This window comes from Odocoileus virginianus, chromosome 2 (genome assembly GCF_023699985.2).
Source record: "Odocoileus virginianus isolate 20LAN1187 ecotype Illinois chromosome 2, Ovbor_1.2, whole genome shotgun sequence".
Taxonomy (NCBI): Eukaryota; Metazoa; Chordata; class Mammalia; order Artiodactyla; family Cervidae; genus Odocoileus; species Odocoileus virginianus.
In genome coordinates, this window is record NC_069675.1 from 70,697,568 (window position 1) to 70,716,272 (window position 18,705).

General features: G+C 38.9%; 1 protein-coding gene across 4 annotated transcripts in view; it reads left to right on the forward strand.

Annotated features, from left to right (window-relative positions):
* The window catches only part of DNAJC27 (DnaJ heat shock protein family (Hsp40) member C27), a 40,849-nt gene that overhangs the window by 11,659 nt on the left and 10,485 nt on the right, over positions 1 to 18,705 (forward strand). For all 4 annotated transcript variants that reach the window (XR_002309362.2, XR_002309363.2, XM_020870492.2 and 1 more), the window contains exons 3-5: positions 3,016 to 3,085; positions 12,110 to 12,274; positions 12,880 to 13,002. Coding sequence is in view for 2 of the 4 variants with exons in the window: in XM_020870492.2 (XP_020726151.1) it covers positions 3,016 to 3,085; positions 12,110 to 12,274; positions 12,880 to 13,002 (358 nt within the window). In the remaining 2 variants the exon portion in view is untranslated. The remainder of the gene's footprint in view (positions 1 to 3,015; positions 3,086 to 12,109; positions 12,275 to 12,879; positions 13,003 to 18,705) is intronic.

Here is an 18,705-nt window from a genome sequence, read left to right on the forward strand (position 1 = left end):
TTTTGAGAGTCCCTTGGACTGCAAGGAGATCCAACCAGTCCATCCTAAAGGAGATCAGTCCTGGGTGTTCATTGGAAGGACTGATGTTGAAGGTGAAACTCCAATACTTTGGCCACCTCATGCAAAGAGTTGACTCATTGGAAAAGACCCTGATGCTGGGAGGATTGGGGGCAGGAGGAGAAGGGGATGATAGAGGATGAGATGGTTGAATGGCATCATCAACTCAATGGACATGAGTTTGAGTAAATTCCGGGAGTTGGTGATGGACAGGGAGGCCTGGTGTACTATGATTCATGGGGTCGCAAAGAGTCAGACACGACTGAGCGACTGAACTGAACTGATCTGAAGATAGATGCAGCTAAAGAGGAAGTTTGCGACATTAGAATATGAGGGCAACATTCAAGAAGGTAGACTAAAGTCGTGAGGGGTATCTATATTTCAGGGCGCAGGATTTCAGTGATATGGTAGTATATCCTGTTTAAGGCAGTTTTGTTTTGAACCCATATTAGTAGCTAATTTATTCATCTAAGAAGTGAGAGTTATGATGTCATGCCATAGAGCTGTGGTTTAGTCAATAGACTATAGTCATCTCATTATCTGAGGAATATTGGTTCCAGGACCCCCTGTGGATACCAAAACCTGCCAATGTTTAAATCCCTTATATATAAGATAGTGTAGTACTTACTATACACATTCTCTCAATACTTTAAATCTTCTCTATATAACTTATAACACATAATAGAATGTAAATACAATGTTAATGCTATGTAAATAGTTTCTACTTTGCAGCAAATTCAAATTTTGCTTTTTGAAATTTCAAGGGTTTTTTTTTCCCCCTGAATATTTTTGGTCCAAGTTCAGTTGAATCTATGGATATAGAACTTGCGGATATGGAGGGTTGATTATGTTCTGTTTCTGGTTGAAATTTTTTTTTTTTTTTGTCCTTTGGTGAGGAAGAGAATATGGTTGACAGAAACCTAACTCGTCAAAAAAAAAGAAAAGAAAAAAAAAGGCTATTAATCAATTCACGTAATCCAATCATGAGAATATAGCTGGGTCTGAGAGATCCCTGGAACTAGGGAGGGATTTCACAACATGTCTCTCTCTACCTTCTGGCTCTCTCTCCACAGCTGCCATTACCTCTCAGGCTTTCCAAAACTAATCTCAAATTTAAAAATCCCAGGGAAGGTTTTGATTGTCCAGGTGGTGACAGGCACCTTTCCCCAGCTCTGTTAGCTGTGGCTAGCAGAGTGGCATCAAAAAAGAAGATGGAAGAACCCATTTAAACCACAGTTGGCAGGAGGAAGGAAGGTACTCTTTGAGCAGTCAAAACAATGGAAGCCCACTCCATCCTTCAAATCACAGTATGCTTAAGAACTACTTGTAGAGTCTGTAAAAATGAAGATTCCCAAGCCTCATCCAGTAAGTTTGTGATTTACTGGGTCTCCCCCTCTTTCCATAATTATGATTCGGGTAGTCTTCAGGTCACAGTTTAGGAAAGCACTGGCTTGAGGTAATGAATTACCATTTTTCTTAAGGTAATATCCTCTGTCAGACTTCTGAAGTAAACTGCCCTGTTTTGAGTTCCAGTTTGTAAACATAATTTATGTTACTTCCTGATTTTATAAACTTCAGTTCTATCCCTTCTCAGCTGCTATGTGACAAAACTTTCTAATAGGAGTTGTTATATAAGATCTTTTCCAGATGCTCTCAAACTCTTAAATATTTTGTTTTGTTTTGCTGTTCTCACATCCTTTTATGAGACAGATCCTCCTGATTTCACAGTTGTTAAAATGAAAACAAATGTGCATCTTAGAACTGATGAAATATGGCAGAGAATTCAGGACTGAAGAAATCATGATAAGATGAGTAGTGGTTAGTCTGATTTAAATATACAAGTAATATAAAACAACTATAGGAATTATGGTTTCAGAATAGAAAGTACATGTTATAAACTTGGAAAGGGAATTATAATCATAAACAAAGCAGGAGGTAATATAGAAACAATGAGAGCAGGTGCTGTTTCCTTGTAGTCCACAGAGGGAGTCCTACCAATACTGTCTGAAGCATGTTACTTAAAAATCAGAACTCTAATCTGTTGATTTATTGTTAATAATCTCTATTCTTAACCTTAGAGGAATCTTTTAGGAAATCCTATTTCTGTAATGAAGAACATTTATATTTAAAACTCAGTAATTCCCCCCAGTTTACTTGAGTTTCTTTTTCTTTCTTTTGTTAAACTCAGTGAAAAGTAAAATTTTCTTTTATTTTAAATTAATATAACCCCAATTTTATAAAAATATTGATGTTTATCTTTCTTATCTACATATAAAATAGAAGTTTACAGTGATGCTCATCTGTGTTAATGAAGGTTTTTTTTTTTCTGGGCGGTAGGCTTTGGGATTACTTTTAAGCTTTCATCTTTGTACTTTTCTTTAGTGTTTAAGTTATTTATAATGTTTCATTCATTCACTTTCCAGGAGTTATTTTTCTCTAAAAAATAAAGGGGCTAGGAGCAAGAATGCTATGATGTTAGCAGTAGTTAATTCTAATGTGAATGGTTGTTATTTCCCTTTTCTTTTCTCTACTTCCAAATTTCTGAAAACAGATTAACTGTTATTCTTGCTCAAATGAAGATCATAAGAAAATTAAACAAATCATTAAAATAATAATACAACTTTGTACTATTTATTTTACTGCATGGTAACAAGCACAACCAGTAGTAATTAAGATGTCATGCTAAGTGAAGTAAAACATTTTGTTTTTCTTCATCTTGCTCCTACTGTCCCAAATAAATTTGTTTTAGCAGCACAGTAATAGCTACCATTTGTTTTGTACAGGGTATAGACTGAACTGTCGTGGTAAGATGAAGCCAAATGGGGGTGCTTGTTCTAAAAAAGGCTCTTAAATTTCATACGCATAACCTTTTGAAATTCATAAGCAACATAAAATGATATTAACATGAGTACAGAAGCCATGACCCTCTTTGGGATTGTTTTCATTTGAACATTTCAGGGTACAAGTCAGAGACAGAGAAATCAAAGTCAACATCTTTGATATGGCTGGACATCCCTTCTTCTACGAGGTAAGAAAGCCTTTCTGAGAAAAACCTACATCCGGTACTGTCAATGGGTTGAAGGAATGCTCCTGAATTATCAAAACAACCAATATTCAAGTCATGTGTAAAAATAGGTAAATTTAGCCACTGTTTGTGTCTTAACTTAATGGACATCTGTTGGTCTTTTGTACTGTCTCCTTAAATAGTGGTAGGAAATTTTGTTGCTAATCTTTCAAACACTTAGATAAGACATTTTGACCTTCAAAAGACTGTTGCTTTTCACTTTGTGCCTTAGCCTAGAATGTGAAAAGATAATTACATTCATCCTGAGACAGGAATTCAGAAGTGAACCCTTCATAGCGGGGTTCTAGAGGGATTTTCTCGGGCACTCCTCAGTCGTGTGTTCTCTTTCCCCAGAAGAAGTTAAAGCAGCTTCACTTCGTTTACTTTCATCTGCTTATCTGTCCTCAGTAGTCTCAAAGTGAATTTCATGGCCATTCTCTTTTGTGTTTCTTTCCTTGTGTTTTTCTTTTTCCGTAAGGAGTCTCTTTACTCTTTCTAGTTTGGCCATTTTCATTTCTGCTTTTCTTCTTTATTATTTCCTTCCTTCTGCTTGCTATGGATTTATTCTGCTCTTCTTCTTCTGTGTTTTTGAGGTGGGAGCATAGATTATTGATTTGAGATGTTCATCTTTTCTAATGTATGAATTTAGTATTATAAATTCTCCCCTCAGTACTGCATAGCTGTATCCCACAAATTTTGGTATGTTGTATTTTCATTTTCATTTGTACACTTCTTTTCAAAATTTCCCTTGAGATTTTCTGTTTGACCTATGGATTATTTAGAAGTATGTTGTTTAGTTTCCAAATGTTTAGAAATTCCTGTTATCTTTCTGTTAACTGATTTCTAGTTTGATTTCAGAGAACATACTGTAATCAGAGAACATACGGTATGATTTCAAATCTTTAAAATTTATTGAGTTTTTTTTCCATGGCTCAGGATGTGGCCTGTCTTGGTAAATGTTATGTGGGCACTTAAGAAGAATGTGTATTCTGCTATTGATGGATAAAATGTTCTATAAATATTCATTAGATCCTTTTGGTCAGTTGTGTTGATGAATTCTTTTATATCCTTGCTTTTTTTCTATTTAGTTGTTCTGTTGCTAAAAGAGGGGTTTTGAAGTTTCCAGTGTAACTGTGGATTTGTCTATTTCTCTTTTCAGTTTTTGCTTCACATATTTGCAGCTGTCTTGTTTGGTGCATATACATTTAGGATTGCTTTGTCTTTATTATATAATTTTGTTATTGTATACTATCTGCCTGTGTCTCTGATAATTTTCTTTCTAATGTCTATTTTATCTGATATTAATATAGACATTTCTGCTTTCTTTTGATTCATATTTGCATGATACATCTTTTTCTATCTTTGCACTTTCAGTCTGCTTGTATCTTTATATTTGAAGTGACTTTCTTAGAGGACAATGCATAGTTCAATCATTTTTTTTTTAAAGTATTATGCCAATTTTTGTCCTTAGCCCACTTATTTTTCTGTAATTATTGATATGTTGGGGCTTAAGTCTACTATTTTATTTTTTGTTCTCTATTTTTCATTTCTATTTTCTTTTTCCTGTCTTCCTGTGAGTTACTTGAATGCTTTCTGAATTCTATTTTGATTTGTCTATAGTGTTTTTGAGTAAATCTTTCTGCATAGCTTTATTGGTGGACACTCTACTTATTACACTACATGTTATCACAGTCTACTGTTATTACTTTAACAATTTTAGTGGAGTGTAGAAACTATTCCTCCTTTTATGTCCCTTTATCCTCTCCCATTTATAGTCATCTTAAATATTTTGTCTACATACCAGAGAACCACAGTAGTGTTTAATTTTTGGTTAACTGTCAAACATAATTTAGAGAATGAGAGACAAGGAAAGCATATTGTATTCACTCATATTTTTACTTGCCCTATTTTTTCATCTTTCGTTGTGTTCCTATTGCAGGAAGGGGGGGCCCCTTCCAGGGCCAAAAAGGGGGCTCTTGTCTAACACTCAGAAAAGAATTGACTGAGGAGACACACATGCTGACACAAAGCAAGAGACTTTACTGGGAAAGGGTGCCTGGGCGGAGAGTGGTAGGGTAAGGGAACTCAGGAGGACTGCTCTGCCACATGGCTTGCAGTCTTGGATTTTATGGTGATGGGATTAGTTTCCAGATTTTCTTTAGCCAGTCTTTCTGATTCAGGGTCCTTCCTGGTGGTGCATGCATTGTTCAGCCAGAATGGATGCCAGCGAGAAGGATTCTGGGAGGTGGTAGAACACGTGTTGTCTCCTTTTGACCTTTCCCAAATTCTCCCAGTAGGTGGTGGCTTTTTAGCTGCGTGTTCCTTACTAGGACCTCCTGTTGTGAAATAACTCACACAAATGGTTATTATGGTGCTTTCGGTTAGTGTGCCTCCCCTAGCATTCCAAGGCTGCAGCTTTCATCCTTTCTGTTTAGAGGACTCCTTTAGCCATTCTTTTAGTGTAAGTCTGGTGGCAACAGAGTCTCTTAGTTTTCCTTGATTGAGAATGTTTGGGTTTCCCCTTTGGTCTTGAAGAATTTTTTTTTTTTTAATTGCAGGTATGGGATTCTGGGTCGATATTGTTACCAGACCAAACTTGGGTACACTTGCCCTTGCACAGTAAATTCAATTCAACTGACAATGGGTTGCGGTGAAGGAAAGTACAGTGTTTATTGTAGGGTGCCAAGCAAGTAGTTGGAAACTACTAAAACACAAAACAAAACCCCAGATTCCTAAAGGGTTTTTTGTCAAAGCATTTTTAAAGGTGAGGGAGGGAGGGTCATAGGGTATGACATCAGCTGTTGCACAATTCTCTGATTGGTTGATGGTGAGGTAACAGGGCAGGGGTTGGCATTCTCTTTCCTTAGGCCCCAGTAGGTCTGGGGCTGCTTCTTGCTCTTGGTCATTAAGTAATTCATTTCTTCCACTGGTGGTGGTTTTAGCATCTGTAAAACAGCTCAGGAAGTGTGCATCAGATACTATTATCTAGGTATTTAAAAGAGGAGCTATAGCAGAGGATATGGGGGAGGAGTCTGTCCTGAAAACTGCTCCATGGGGTCCTGCTCAGTTACAATTTTTCTTCTTTCTTCTTTTTCAGCATTTGAAAAACAGTGCTTCTTTCCTCTGGCCTCATGGTTTCTGATGAGAAATCTGCTGTCATTTGAAATGTCTTTTCCCCCCACCTTACTTTTTTAACTTCATCACTACTTTTTTAATATAAGATCAGGTCCACTTCATCTTAAACTTAGAAATTTCTACTGTAAAATTGTTTCAACTCTGCATTAAGAAAGCAGCAGTGTTTTAAGCATTGTATTTCATGGGAAAAATAGTACATATCACAGAAAACTTCCTACTTTGCTGTTTTCTCTAATTTCTCTTGAACTGTGTAAAGGTTATTTCTTGTTATATGAGAATCATTTCTCCTCATTGATTATTTTCCTTTTCTTTACTTATATTTCCTTATCACTTGTTGTTTTCACCCAGCTCGTGTACTCCCTGAGCCTCTTAGCCCCAGTAATTTCAATGCTCTCAGGGAAGAATGGGGTTTCTGACCGAGAGATTAATTGGGAAGATTAACTTAATTATCAATAGGTTCAGAGAGGTGTCATTTTCTTTTTTTTCTTCTAACTGCTTTCATGATTTTTTTCCTTTGTCTTTAGTTTTTAGAGGTTTAATTATGATGTCTATTGGCATGGATTTCTTTGAGTTTTTCCTGTTTGGGGTTTTCTCAGCTGCTTTATCTATAGGCTTACATCTCTTGACAAATTTGGGAAGTTTTCAGCTATTATTTCTTTAGTACTTTTTCAGCCCTACCATATTTATCCTCTCCTTCCTGGACTCTGATCTTGTTATAGCTTCACTGGTTCCTGAGGCTCTGCTCTTTTCCTTTTTTGTTTCTTTTTTCTTTTCTTTCTTTTTTTTAAAGTTTATTTCCTCTCTGTTGTTCAGATCAGGCAATTTTTATTATCTTGCCTTCTGTTTCATTGATTCTTTCCACCATCTCCTCCATACACAACTCCTGAACTTTTTATTTCAGTCATTCTTTTTTTCAGTAATTAATTTTTCTAAAATTTCCACTGTGCCTTTGCTTGAGTAGGTGCAGGTAGATAGTGTTTTCCTGAGGTGTCAGTTTGGAGGAGAGTGGTTATCCTGTAAAGTCTTTCCTGGTCTTTCACTAAAGAGAGGAGCCTTTTATTAGGCTTTTATTGGTCTGTACTCATTGGTATTTCCAAGTTGTACTTCTGCAGCTCTAAATTTTGCATACATGAGGAAAAGAAAACCAAGGAAACTCACCTCTATGTCATTCCTCAGGTCCCAAGGTCCCTTGCTTGTCTGCCTTCTTCTCTATACTTTCCAGAGTCTTCTTATGTGTGTTTTATATATATACATAGTGTCCAGGAATTTTATTACTTGTGCTTTGTGGAAATAATAGAGGAAAGTACATCTACTTCATCTTCCCAGAGGAAACGTAATTTAATGGCTATTTAATCTTCCATCTTGTGACACCCAGATATTTAGATAAAATGAATTCCTTTTGATTGTGAAGCCTTATAATGGTTATATCAATTTCACAAGTATAGAATATTGTCAGTAAAAAAGGCATGGAGGCTCTCAGTGACCAAAGTTTGACATAGATTCTGACTACCAGAAATGCTAACATTAATCTTCAGTTCAGTTCAGTCGCTCAGTCATGTCTGATTCTTTGCGACCCCATGAATCGCAGCACACCAGGCCTCCCTGTCCATCACCAACTCCCGGAGTTGACTCAAACTCATGTCCATTGAGTCGGTGATGCCATCCAGCCATCTCATGTTCTGTCGTTAATCTTAATCTTAGGTTACACCAAAGTTACGTAAATGGAGAGTTAGGAGATGCCTGAGAATCAATGTGGTCCAGATTTCTGTCATCGTAGGATTTCTTTCCGTAGCATTCCTGATTGATGGCCATCATTCATTTACCAGATAGCAGCATGCCAGTTTCTATGCTGCAGACTGGGAATACACAACCCCTGTTTTCACGACACATAAACAAGTCAGAGAAGACACATAAACAAGTCAGAGAAGACACATGTTAAACAAAGGACAGAATGCTTGGGAGCACTTAATACCCACACCTAGCTTATCTGGAAAGTCAGGAAATCCTGTTGAAGGAAGCAGTATTTAAACTGAGTGTTGATGGAGAAGTAAGAGTTATGTAGGTTGGTGGGAATCCAGGGACAGTATAATTCATGGGACAGTTTTGAGTGGTGCAGACTGTAAGAGTTTGAAGAGTGATTTTCTTTAGTGATGGGGTCTCACCCCTTCACAAGTTAATCCTTTAGAGTTAAAAACTCCATATTAACAACTTCTCTGTTGTGAAGGCTGCCTTCCTTTGACTTTTGCCACTGATTCCCACCTTGTTTAAGCAACATAGACTGAGTCTGTGCTTCTACAAGAGACATCCTAATATTTGTTAATTTGCTTCTTTCAAGGTAAAACATTTATTATTATTATTAACATTATTCATTTAAACATTTTTTAAAATATTAAAAACATGTTTTATCCATCCTTTGTGGATAACCTCTAGTGAGCTGATAGGGAGCTGAGAACTGAACACAACCTTCCAGATATTGTCTGACTAGTGAAGACGACTAAGTGTTCTGTTACTTTCTGTCATTAGACACTAGAATCTTACAAACGCAACTCACAATTTCAATAGCTTTTTTTAGCAGCTCACAGAAATAGAAGTATAATTAACAGAAGCGCCTAAAATCATCACTTGTGAAGTACCTTTTCTCCAAAATAGCCTTGATCTCACCTTTTTTGTCAAATGTTTGCTGTCTATAGCTCAAACCCTCGTTTTTAACAAAGCCAAAGCTATCATCTTTCTAAGCCCTCAACTGACCAGCATACCCCTTTGCTCAGCACATACCTAGGGAAGCACCCACATTCATCCTTGGGGTCCCAGGCTTCCTCAGATCCTTAGCACCTGTTCTGTGTTGAAGCTTCTGTTATCACCAGTCCAACCCACCAGGTTAACCCAAAGGGCCTGCTGAGAAAATATGGTCCCTAAGTGTGTCTGATAGTGATCTCAGTGGAAAATGTCAGAGAGGGGACTCCCGCCCAAGAGAAAGGTGGCCTGTGTCTTGCCATGAGTCTTGCTTCCCCTCGTGCACGCAACCAAATCCTGGGGTTTATTGGAATGAGTTAGTGGGTCTATAATAACTTTCTGAGGCCTGAGTGATATTAAACTAACAGCTTTCTCTAACCTATAAGCTTGAAAAGTGTGCCATCTCTGCTTTAAAGTTCAATAATCCCAGTTCCCATAGTATCCTATTTAATTAAACTGTGGATTAAGTCTGCCAGGACTCACAGTAGATGCTCTTTGGGGAGATAAGAATAATAGGATTCTAGGGCACCATTGAGTCATCCATTTGGACCTAAGGATACTCAGCTTTGAGGTAATAAAGTCACTCACTCAAGGTAACATAGGTAGATACTTGCTGAACCCAGAGTTGAGTTTGAATCCTTTGAAAGAGAAATCCATTGAGCTTTTTAAATTCTCTTTTTATACACAAATCTTACTTTGGACAGCGTGATCTGCATCTTGCAGTTTTCTTTTCCTCTTTGGCCTCTACTTCTGTTCTTTACTGTAGCACATTCAGCCATTTGATTAAACAAATATGTGTCAAATATTTATACCTGCTAGGCCCAGGGACTGACACAAAGGTGATGTGTGCCTTCACACCACTTATAGTCTAGTGGGCAAGATAGCTAGCTATGCCACTAACTATGAAACTAGACAGGTAGTGACGGCAGTGCTCTTAGAAGTACAAAATGCTGTGCTATTCCAGGGGATATAGAGATTGCATTCAGTTTTGCAGGTGGAGGGGACCAGATGTGAGGAAGGGAGAAGAAAAAGCTACATGAAAGATACAGTATTATAGCTTGACCTTGGAAAGTGGAAGATGAAGAGGTGTCTATTTCCAGTGGAATTAGGAGGGCATAGGACAGGTTTGGGGAATGAGATTATCCAGTTTGAAGTACCGGAGATAGGTTGGGGGATAAGGCTGAAAAGTGGGTAGAGGACTGTTCAGAAAGTGTTAATGTCAGTTATAGGGGTTTGAACTTTGGAGAGTGTGCACTAGAGAAACAGGAAAGAATTTTTGAGCCAGGGCTTTAAAAAAGATACATATGCACAGTATATAGTGTTGCTAGGGAGATTGCTTAGAAGACTTGAGCAGTTGTGCAATCAAGAGATAATATTGGCAACGAAAATGGAAAGGAAGTGATAGCGCAGGAAGCATGGTGGAGGCGGCTTCTGCAGAATTGTTTGAGCAGAGGGACAGGAGAGCAGCAGAGGCTAACACCAGGCTCTCAACCTAAGTGACTCAGAGAAGGGTGTGCTGCTTTCACCACTAGAAGTTCAAGAGAAGGAAAAGTTTAGGAAGGAATGAGGTGGAGGGTTTCCTGTTATATAGAGGTTCCAATAGGACATTCAGCTGGGAGTCTAGAGCTACTTGGAAATGCAGGAAGCACAGAGGAAAGGACTCGTCTTGGAGGTTCTCACAGTTGAAACTGTGCAAGTGGTTGACTTTGCTGAGTTGGGAAGAAGGATAACAAAGAAAGGACAAGGGCCCAGAACAGGGTTTGGGGAACTGTGGCAGCAGACTGCAGTGGGAGCAGTGGAGCGAAGAGGAGTCGGTGGAAGAGAGATGAGTTAAAGAGCCTGGAGAATGTGAGGTGGGAGCCAGGCAACAGGATTCCGGACAGAAGGGAAAGCCCCACTGTAGCTGCTGCAGGAGGGCTGAGGACCCTGAGTACTGAGGGGAAAGGACGACTTCCTGGTCTTCATCATGTTAAATTCATTGATTTTGTTGGCTTGGATTTTAGGGGATAGCTTCCTATGTTTCGATAAGTTAAGAGGCACTTACATCCTCGGTCCAGGTGTCTCTCCATGCTCAGAAACCCGTAGATACTTCATGCCAGATGTGTGAGAGAGGTCTTCATTCTTACCACATATTCAGCAAAGGTCTCAGTGCTTTTCTGAAAAGAACACATAATACATGGCTTCTGTCAAGATTCTTACTGGAATTTTGGCCTGAAATCCCCAGTCTGTCAGTGTGACTTCTCATCCACCTAACCTGTCTCCTTAGGCCTCTCCCACTTCACGCCTTGCACTTCCTGCTCCCTCTTCCCAGAACTGAAGATACGCCCCAGAGGCGAGTTGCCATGGCTGATAAGAACCTCAGAGAATGAATGCAAGGAAGGAAGGGAGAAGGTGCTGATACACATTGTTTTCCAGGCACCATTTAGGGGCTCTGCCTTCATGATCTCAGTTACTCCATAATAACCCTGTGAAGTAAGTAGTAGTATCCCCATTTTACAGATGAGGAACCTGAGACTCAGAGAGGTTAAGGGACTTGCCCAAGATCACACAGCTAGTAAGTAAGTGTGAACCCAGATCTGATTCCAGGGCTCCTGCTGCTTTCCACTGCATATTACACGGACACTCAGAGTTCAGAGTTCCAGAGTTGCCGGTGAGACCCAGGAGTCCTAGGGAGGTTCTGTCCAGCCTCCTGGGAAAAGCCAGGTTTTAGATGTAAATGGCTATACCTTGTTGCTGAGACTGGTGTCATTTTTGCCTTAAGTTCTTTTTAATTGTTCACTCACCTTCCTAGTTCTTCCTAAGAAGAACTTCATTTAATTTGTGTTCTTCTTAAGGCCTACTGATAACAATTAAAGATTGCCTCTGGGGAGTAGAACTGGAGGTGAGGATGGACAGCGTAGAAGGCTGTTAGATCCATTACAAGTCCTTCTATTCAAATAGACTTTATTTTTTTTAAATCATGTTATTTTGATTTTATAAAAAGCCCTCCAAAGACCAGTAGTACAATTAGTAAACAGTATGAATACACACAAGAACACACTTTGCTAAGTTAGTGACTGCGAGATATACTTTTATAAAATCATAGTATCTACATGTTGTGCATCTTTTTTTTCCGTGAAGGTTCGTAATGAGTTTTACAAGGACACACAGGGTGTGATACTGGTCTATGATGTTGGGCAGAAGGATTCCTTTGATGCCCTTGATGCATGGCTGGCAGAAATGAAGCAAGATCTTGGACCTCATGGAAACATGGAAAATATTGTATTTGCAGTGTGTGCCAACAAGGTAACTGTTTTGGAAATGAAATGCTCAACTTTCTAGGTTCATTATGGGAAGAGTGCAGCTCTGAGTTTTGGGGAATAAATAAGAAGAAAAAAATTATGTAATCTGTAATGTTAAGCATCAGCAGCTTTTCAAAACATATGTTCCTAAAAACAAAAACAATTAAAAAACAAAACCTGGCATGTTATCCATTTTTTTCTGGTGCCATGTCTGGGGATGGATATTGGTGAGGGAGCAGGAGAGGTGGAGCCTAGTAGTCAGACTCTGACCTGATTGGAGGAGAGGGCAGAAGTTAGGTGCAACATGGACTGTGGAAAAGTGGGGAAGCAGACCATGTGTGGCAAACGTGATGAAGCCGACTTCCACAGAGACGAGCAGCAGCAGCTTTCTCAGGAGAAAGTTCTGGTAGCAGGCATTTGCCACAGAAAATCAGTCCATATTCAGTGCTAGTAATTTTTTGGCCCTGGTAATTTTATATACTGGTGCTGGGGTTCGCTTAAGAATAGTTTTTGCCTCAGCAGAGGGTTGACAGAGACCTCACTGGGCCTATTCTAGAGGGACAAGGTTGGAATCTTCTCTTCCCCTCTGCCTCCAACTCTCAATTTCAGATCGACTGTACTAAGCACCGCTGTGTTGATGAAAGTGAAGGACGTCTTTGGGCTGAAAGCAAAGGATTCCTGTACTTTGAAACTTCGGCTCAAACTGGAGAAGGAATCAATGAGATGTTCCAGGTAACCTAGCATTTTATTTGTTTTAGAGTTTTGGTGTCTGACCATACCAAATTTTAGCTTAATTATGAGGAGCAGAAAGTAATAGAAGTTTCTTATTAGAACAAGCTGTTTCTTTTCAGAAACAGGTAAGAAAGAGAGAATGGGAGAGAGGGTGAGAATGAGTGTGTGTGTGTGTGTGAGAGAGAGAGAGAGAGAGGGAGATTTGCCTGCTGTCTCTTTTAGATCAGAATTATCGGGGGAATTCTTCAAAATATAAATTGCTGGGCTCCAGGTCCACTGGAAACGTAATGTCTTGTTGGAGCTGAGGAATCTCGATTTTGAAAAACCTCTCTAGGTGATTCCTCTGATTATCAAGTTTAATAACATTTATTATATACTTAAATGGGAGAAAGATTTTCTTTAAAACCACCTTTGGTTACATTTATATGCATAATCAAATGAAAGTATTACTTTGACAAAATAGCCTTGCCATAGCTAATATAATCTTATTTTGTAGCCCTTGGGGGTGCAGTTAGAGACCAGGAAATTATCATTGCAGAATCAGTGAGTCATATGTAAAAGTTCCATCTCCTGAATAGATGGTCACATTTTAGAACTTGGGCTTCCCTTGTGACTCAGCTGGTGAAGAATCCGCCTGCAGTGCGGAGACCTGGGTTTGATCCCTGGGTTGGGAAGATCCCCTGGAGAAAGGAAAGGCTACCCACTCCAGTATTCTGGCCTAGAGAATTCCATGGACTGTGTAGCCATGGGGTCGCAAAGAGTCGGACACAACTGAGCAACTTTCACTCACTTTTAGAACTTAATAATCTTGAATCATTTTAAGGGGAGCCTAAACAACAAATTAGAGTCAACTCTTAATTCTAGTTTCATTTAGAAGTAAGTGGTGTCATGAATAATGTATTTTTGCTTATGAATATATCTGATATTTTAGGAATTTTTAGCATTTCAAATAATGTAGCTATACTATAAAGAGTTGTTCTTAATTACCGAGTGGGATTTCATTTAATCTCTTGTACTGAATCTCCTTCTCACAAGATGTCATCCCTCCTACTAGAGGACAGGTTTCATCCTTGGCTGACAGACTGAATTTGGCATCAGTAGCTTCTATTTCAAGACCAAACATGGTTGATGTTGGTTTGCCACGTTTCTAGTCCTTTGAGTACATAGACCTATGTGAGTATGTACCAATATGTGTACAGTAATGATACTTAACCATTTGAATAGTACTTTATAATTCTGGAGAAGTTTACCTGTTTCATCTCATTTTAGACTCTTAACAATGTGTGGCAGGTATCATTCTCATTTCAGATATAAGACATCCAAGAGTAGTAGTGATTTGTCCAAGAGGTATAAGTAACTGTCTCAATGTCTTTCAGCACTTAACTCTTATTTTTTTTTTTTTTTTAGCACTTAACTCTTAATTGTCTTTCAGCACTTTAAAGATATTTGAGTTTTCCTGTAGTCCTTGAGACTATTCTTTTTTTTTTCATTTTTCCTCTGTCTTTTAGATTGCATAATCTCTATTGATCTGATTTCAATCTGTTAAATCTACCAAGTGAAATTTTCAATTCACTGCTTTCCAGTTCTAGAATTTGCATTTGGTTCTTTTGTACAGTTCCCAGTTTTCTGCTGAGATTTTATCTTTACTCATTTCGAACATATTTTTTGTTATCTCTTTGAAATATATAATAGCTGCTTTACAATTTTTGTTCAATATCTGAACCATTTTGGGTTCAGTTTCTATGGGCTACTTTTTTCCTGACTATAGATCACATTATTGTTTCTTTGTATAAGTAGTGACTTTTTATTTAACATCAGACATTGTAGATAATACACTGTAGAGACTCAGTTTGTTTATTTTCCTCAGAGGAATGTTGATTTTTGGTTCAGCAGGCAGTTCAGTAACTGACAGATTACACTGAATTTGTGTAGGCTTCACTCTTTTGCTTTAATAGTAAGGCTCAGAAGGAAGCCCAAAGTGTGTTCAAAACTCTTCTAATCTAATTTAGCAGGACTCAGCCTCCAAATTCTGTCCCTCTTGCGGATCTTGTCAATTCTTGGTTTTAGGTTTTGTTAGGCTGAGTCTAACTCCTTAAGGCATATCCTTTTTGTGGCATCTCAGCTGGATGCCAGGGGTATTAATGAGGATGTCTCTCTACCTTAACTCTCATGAGTCTCTATCACTAGTTAGTCTTTCTCCCTCTCATGAGTCTCTGTCTCCGGTGAGTCTCTCTCACTAGAGCCAAACTCTAGTATCCCCAGGGTGGCTCTTCTCCTCACACCACTAGTCAGTTCTGTTCTCAGTCTCTTAATAGTTGTTATCTGGTAAGCCTCAGGTGCTTTCATCCTATGCATATAGAGCCTATGTGTCAGTTACAAACTAGTAGGGAACCCCCACATGGACTTCTTGGGGCCCGGCTCCCTCCTATCCAAGGCCCTGCTCTGCAGATTGCAGCCACTTCAGCATCCTCAGGCTCTGACCTCTGCCTCCTTAGCTCAGTGGGACTTTGTGTCTTCTTAGACCCCAGCACTCTGACATGGTAGGCAATGGACTCAGGTAGAAGACAAAGGAGCAGTCTTACACTTGTTGTCCACTACCTGAAAAGAGTTGCCTCATATATTTACTTTTACAGTTGTTTAGCAGGATGTTCCCATGATTCCAACATGGCTGGCACTCAGACAAGGAGTTTGAAGAGACTTTTGACTTCAATTCCAGTATCCTGTATATCACACCACAGCTGGCCTTCTGTTACATTACTTGTTATGAATAAATCCCTCAGAAATTTGTGAGGGTTTCTGTTTTAGATTAGTTTATAGACTAGTAGAAAACCTTACTGATACATAAGCACAGGCAAACAGCTGGGAACTATGTTCCCTATTAGGTTGCTTTTATTTTTTAGATAAATCTAGGGTAGAATTAATGAATAATTAGCCTGTTTTCTTAAAAAAAAAAAAGACTAATAGTATAATAAAACAATTCTGTAAGTACTTAGAAGTAGTACTTTCCTGCTGGTTCAATTTAATAAATACTTTCTTTGTTTCCTATTACTTAATAGACACTTTATGTCAGGAAGGAACTTGGTTTTATCTTACACTGTTAGCACAGAGTAATATTAAGATAGACTAAAACTAAGTCAACACTTCTCTTTTCTTGGTATCTAGCAGCTTTTCCTTTGACACCCTTTTTCACATGTCAAGGTTTCTTGTTTAGGTTGCCAAGTCGATTAGCTGATACTGGAGATAAAAGAGAGGAGTCAAAGAGAAAGAAAAAAATTTAGATGATAATAAGAACTATAGAAATAGCTGAATAAAAAAGGAGGAAGGACTTCCCTGGTGGTCCAGTGCTTAAGACTCCACCTTATAATGTAAGGGTCATAGGTTTGATCCCTGGTCAAGGAACTAAGGTCCCACATTCCTCGGGGTGCAGCCAAAAATTTAAGAAAAGGGGGAAGGCAGATTTTTTAAAAATGGAGGGATGAGAAGATAAGTCAATTTAAAGCCAATTCAGTCACTCAGTCGTGTCTGACTCTTTGCAACCCCATGGACTGTAGCACACCAGGTTCCCCTGTCCATCACCAACTCCCGAAACCTACTCAAACTCATGTCCATTGAGTCAGTGATGCCATCCAACCACCTCATCCTCTGTCATCCCCTTCTATTCCTGCCTTCAATCCTTCCCAGTGTCAGGGTCTTTCTAATGAATCAGTTCTTTGCATCAGGTGGCCAAAGCATTGGAGTTTCAGCTTCAGCATCAGTCCTTCCAATGAATATTCAGGACTGATTTCCTTTAGGATGGACTGGTTGGATCTCCTTGCTGTCCAAGGGACTCTCAAGAGTCTTCTACAACACCACAGTTCAAAAGCATCAATTCTTTGGCATTCAGCTTTCTTTATAGTCTAACTCTCACATCCATACATGACAACTGGAACAACCATAGCTTTGACTAGACAGACCTTTGTTGGTAAAGTAATGTCTCTGCTTTTTAATATGCTATCTAGGTTGCTCATAACTTTTCTTCCAAGGAGCAAGCATCTTTTGATTCCATGGCTGCAGTTAGCATCTGCAGTGATTTTGGAGCCCCCCAAAAGAAAGTCTGTCACAGTTTCCATTGTTTCCCCATCTATTTGCCATGAAGTAATGGGACCAGATGCCATGATCTTAGTTTTCTGGATACTGAGTTTTAAGCCAACTTTTTCACTCTCCTCTTTCATTTTCATCAAGAAGCTCTTTAGTTCTTATTTGCTTTCTGCCATAAAGGTGGTGTCATCTGCATATCTGAGGTTATTGATATTTCTCCTTGCAATCTTGATTCCAGCTTGTGCTTCATCCAGCCTGGCATTTCTCATGATGTACTCTGAATATAAGTTAAATAAACAGGATGACAATACACAACCTTGAAATACTCCTTTCCCAATACAGAACTAGTCTGTTGTTCCAAGACCAGTTCTAACTGTTGCTTCCTGACCTTCATATAGATTTCTCAGAAGGCAGGTCAGGTGATCTGGTATTCCCATCTCTTTCAGAATTTTCCACAGTTTGTGGTGATCCACACAGTCAAAGGCTTTGGCTTAGTCAATAAAGCAGAAGTAGATGTTTTTCTGGAACTCTCTTGCTTTTTTGATGATCTAGCAGATGTTGGCAATTTGATCTCTGGTTCCTCTGCCTTTTCTAAATCCAGCTTGAACATCTAGAAGTTCACGGTTCACATACTGTTGAAGTCTGGCTTGGAGAATTTTGAGCATTGCTTTGCTAATGTGTGAGATGAGTGCAGTTGTGCAATAGTTTGAACATTCTTTGGCCTTGCCTTTCTTTGGGATTGGAATGAAAACTGACCTTTTCCAGTCCTGCGGCCACTGCTGAGTTTTCCAAATGTGCTGGCATATTGAGTGCAGCACTTTCTTTAAGGATTTGAAATAGTTCAACTGGAATTCCATCACCTCCACTAGCTTTGTTTGTAGTGATGCTTCCAAAGGCCCACCTGACTTTGCATTCCAGGGTATCTGGCTCTAGGTGGATGATCACACCATCATGGTTATCTGGGTCGTGAAGATCTTTTTGTATAATTCTTCTGTGTATTCTTGCCACCTCTTCTTAATATCTTCTGCTTCTGTTAGGTCCATATCATTTCTGTCATTTATTGTGTCCTTTATTATTCCCTTGGTATCTCTAATTTTCTTGAAGAGATCGCTAGTCTTTTCTATTCTATTGTTTTCCTCTATTTCTTTGCACTGGTCACCGAGGAAGGCTTTCTTTTTTTTTTTTTTTCTCCATTTATTTGTATTAGTTGGAGGCTAATTACTTTACAACATTGCAGTGGTTTTTGTCATACATTGAAATGAATTAGCCATGGATTTACATGTATTCCCCATCCCAGTCCCCCCTCCCACCTTCCTCTCCACCCGATCCCTCTGGGTCTTCCCAGTGCACCAGGCCCGAGGACTTGTCTCATGCATCCAACCTGGGCTGGTGATCTGTTTCACCCTAGATATACATGTTTTGATGCTGTGCTCTTGAAACATCCCACCGTCGCCTTCTCCCACAGAGTCCACAAGTCTGTTCTATATATCTGAGTCTCTTTTTCTATTTTGCATATAGGGTTATCGTTACCATCTTTCTAAATTCCATATATATGTGTTAGTATACTGTAATGGTCTTTATCTTTCTGGCTTACTTCGCTCTGTATAATGGGCTCCAGTTTCACCC